This window comes from Helianthus annuus, chromosome 16 (assembly GCF_002127325.2).
Source record: "Helianthus annuus cultivar XRQ/B chromosome 16, HanXRQr2.0-SUNRISE, whole genome shotgun sequence".
Classification (NCBI taxonomy): domain Eukaryota; kingdom Viridiplantae; phylum Streptophyta; class Magnoliopsida; order Asterales; family Asteraceae; genus Helianthus; species Helianthus annuus.
In genome coordinates this window covers 57,066,308-57,070,132 of record NC_035448.2, presented here as the reverse complement: position 1 = coordinate 57,070,132, position 3,825 = coordinate 57,066,308, and the positions used below count along the sequence as shown (strand labels likewise).

The following is a 3,825-nucleotide window of genomic DNA, read 5'->3' as shown; positions in this document are numbered from 1 at the left end:
TGTAACCAAGTTTTACTTTATGTTGTAGTATAGATTTGTTTATTTAGGGTATGTTTGGCATGGAGCTTTTAGGAGCTTCAAGCTTTAAGCTTTTAAAAAAAAGCTCATACTCAATAAAAAGCCTTGTTTGTTTAAAGAAGCATGAAGCTTTTAGGTTAAGAGCTTGAAGCTTTTGGTTGAACGCTCCTACTAGTAGCGTTTAGAAGGAGCTACAAGCTTTTAGGAAAAAAATGACTATTTTAACCTCTAAATATAATGAACTTTTTAATGCACAAACTTTTAAATTTTTTAGTTATGTCCATTTTAGTCATTTTATACATTTTATTAAAAGCTTCAGCTACCCTGCCAAACACCAAATATATCTAAAAAGCTACAACTACTAGCTACCAGCTATAGCTTACAATTACCAGCTTCCAGCCAACAGCTACTTTTGCCAAACATACCCTTAATAAAATATAAACATTTAGCTAGTTAAAGTATCCTGTCTAAAAGTAATAAAGGAACCAGTAAATAATATTTTGAATGTAAACAAAATGAAAGTTAAATATCAAAATAGAAAAACAATTTGGTCCCCATACCCGGCTTCCGGTCGTGACAACAATGCATATAAAGCCGTTTTGATAGTTATGTAAGCTTGAATTGTTTAGTTAGATCATGCGTAGTGGTTTGATTAATAATGCCTACACCTTGAGGTGTTTTCTGTCATGTGCCAGTCCAGTCAGCATGGAGGTATTATTTGGTGTTTTTGCAAAAATGACGTAGTAGAATAATGCCCAATAACGTCTCATCCAATTATTACACAATTATTTATTTTTTTAAATTAAAAACTTAAAATACTTCATTAAATTAAAAAAAAAATACAATACTAGAAATAAAAAAAAATAAAAACCAACTAAATTTAAAAAAAATCGGAAATAAAAAAACACTGGTAATAAAAAAAACAAATAAAAACCACAGGGGCCTAACTTGCCATTTTTAAACTTAAAATAAAACCACAGGGGCCTAGTTTGCCACTTTTAAACTTAAAAACCACAGGGGCCGCCTCCCACTCTTCTTCTTCTGATGACCTTCTTCTTCTTCTTTGACCTGCAACATCTCCGGCCAACTGATAAATTTCCGGCCAAACCCAAAAATTCCGGCAAAAAACGTTGATGACGAAAGCTAACTCGTTCCCATTGGTTCATCATTTGCCCGTTCAGCGTGTTTCAAAAATCGCCGAAACCAAATTCAGACCCAAACACGCCTGAAAACGCCAAAGGGGGTGGGGGCTCGGCGGAATCAGGCGTTATTGGGGGAGAATCACGCCAGAATCTCGCCCATTACGGGTGGTCTTAGAGGGTGTTTGGGATTACATTTTGAAGTGATTATTTGATTATTGTATTTGTAAAACATAAATAATCTAAAAAAGTGTTTGGATGAAAAAGTGATTATCTGCCTCCAAAAAGCAGTTTTGGAGAAGCATGTACCTACATACTTTTTCAAAACGCAGTTTTGAAAACGAATAATCTATTTTGAAAACGCAACACCAAACACCTCCTTAACCTCCTTGTATATTACTACCAAAATTAAATACAAAGTATTTTATTGTACAAAACGTTCGAATAGCGTGAAATAGTAAAAAAAATAACACGGTGACATTTTCGTAATTATTTTACTCCTAGGGTAATTATCAAAATTACTCTACAAATGACTTTGTAGGGTAATTTTATAAAATAATCTTGTAGGGTAATTTTGTAGAGTATCATAATTTCTCTACAAACGATCTTGTAAGGTAATTTTCATCTTGCAGGGTAATTTTGTAGAGTATCATAATTACTCTACAAATGATCTTGTACGGTAATTTTGATCTTGTAGGGTAATTTTGATCTTTGTAAGGTAATTATGAGTAAAATAATTACGACAATGCCACCGCGTTTTTTTTTTACTTTTCCATGTCATTCGTACGTTTTATACGATAAGATACTTTGTATGGGATCTTTATTCTATATATTATTATATATGAAATTTTTAATTAGAGTTACATTGACAACAATCTTATTTAAGATTATCAACGCAACAATAATTTTTTCATGTTTCTTTTTTCATAACATAAAAGAACAACAAAAAATTTATAATTGAAAAGTGATAGGTGTTGTTAGAAACATGTAAATTTTGGCACAACCAAGTTTATATGTGGAGGAGTTACTTGTGCGAAGTAAAATGTTTAGTTAAAATGCAAACACTTTTTAAAAATTTTCCTTTTGAATAATGGAGCATATAACTTCTATGCTAAAAAAAATTATAAATGAAAAGTGATCGGTGTTGGTAGAAATATGTAAATTTTGACACAACCAAGTTTACATGTGAAGGAGTTACTTATGTTAACTAAAATGCATGCAAATACTTTTTAAAATTTTGCCTTTTGAATAATTGAGCATATAACTTTTATGCTTAATAACATATATTGTAATATGCATTCGACAAATCACCACTTAGATCTACCGATTAGATAACCAAACTTATCCAAAATTTAAACAAATTGAATTTGTTTCTGTTAGCTGATAATATTGGCATTGACTTTTGTAAATATCTTTGTATATTGTTTTAGTTTTAGAAGATTGTTGTTTCCGTAGATAGCTCCGTAATTAACGCTATTGTATAGCTATTTATACTCTCTATAATCTCTTTTGGAAGATCAAGGAATTACGTTTCTTTACATGGTATCATTCCTAGAGGTTGATTTCGATCACCTCCTTCACCATCCTCCTTTCCCAGCCAACCCTTCCTCCATTATCTTCACTGTTCTTTGTTAACCAATGGGTGACAAAGACTCCTCTTCTCCACCCGAAAACAAAACACCCACCCTTCACCCCGTTTACACCGTTACGAACATCCAGAATAAAGTCCTTGACGGCGAAAAGGTTTCTTACTCGTCATGGGTAAAACTGTTTATGCTGCACGCCACAGGATACGAGGTTGTTTGTCACATTGACGGCACGCCGTCACCCGACGAAAAATCTCCAGAATTTACTTCTTGGAAGAAAATCGACGCGATTGTGCTCCAGTGGATCTACGACACTCTTTCCGATGATCTCCTTGTTCGTGTCTTGACCGATAAGTCCACCGCCTACGAGGCCTGGCAGCGGGTCAAGCGCCTCTTCGTCAACAATAAAGGTTCTTGTGCCCAAGCTCTTCAACAAGAACTCACTAATCTCAAACTTGCATCCTTGCCATCTCTTGAAGCATACTGCCAACGGATCCGTGAATTGTGTGACCAACTTGTCGCCGTGGACATACCTGTGACCGACAACCAACGGGTTCTCTATCTTGTCAGCGGCTTACCACGGGAATATGACACTATTGGCACCATCCTCAACAACTCTCTCCCTTCCTGGGAGGACGCGGTGGACCAACTACAATCCGAAGCCCGCCGTCTTGCCGCTAGAGACGCCCTCAACAACACCCCGGTCATTGCTGTTGCCATCACTAACCCATCCCCTAATAATCCCAGCCGTGAACAGCCCACCAACAACTACTCTACCCGTTCCAATCGGTATATTGTTTTAGTTTTAGAAGATTGTTGTTTCCGTAGATAGCTCCGTAATTGGCACCATTGTATAGCTATTCAAGCATAAGTTTAATGCTGATGGATCTCTCGAGCGACACAAAGCTAGACTCGTGGTAAACGGTAAGAGTCAAACTGTGGGCATCGATTGTGACGAGACATTTAGCCCAGTGGTTAAACCCACCACCATTCGGACTGTCCTTAGCTTAGCCGTCTCAAAAGGCTGGTCCATCAATCAGCTCGATGTTAAAAATGCCTTCTTACACGGCCACTTGAAGGAA

The 3,825-nt window shown here is 36.1% G+C and overlaps 1 protein-coding gene across 1 annotated transcript; it reads left to right on the top strand.

Annotated features, from left to right (window-relative positions):
* The first annotated feature begins 2,795 nt into the window (after nucleotides 1–2,795).
* LOC110919223 lies at nucleotides 2,796–3,575 on the top strand. The gene has a single exon (XM_022163500.1). It carries the CDS (start codon nucleotides 2,796–2,798, stop codon nucleotides 3,573–3,575), a length of 780 nt encoding a protein of 259 aa, XP_022019192.1.
* Nucleotides 3,576–3,825: the final 250 nt, after the last annotated feature.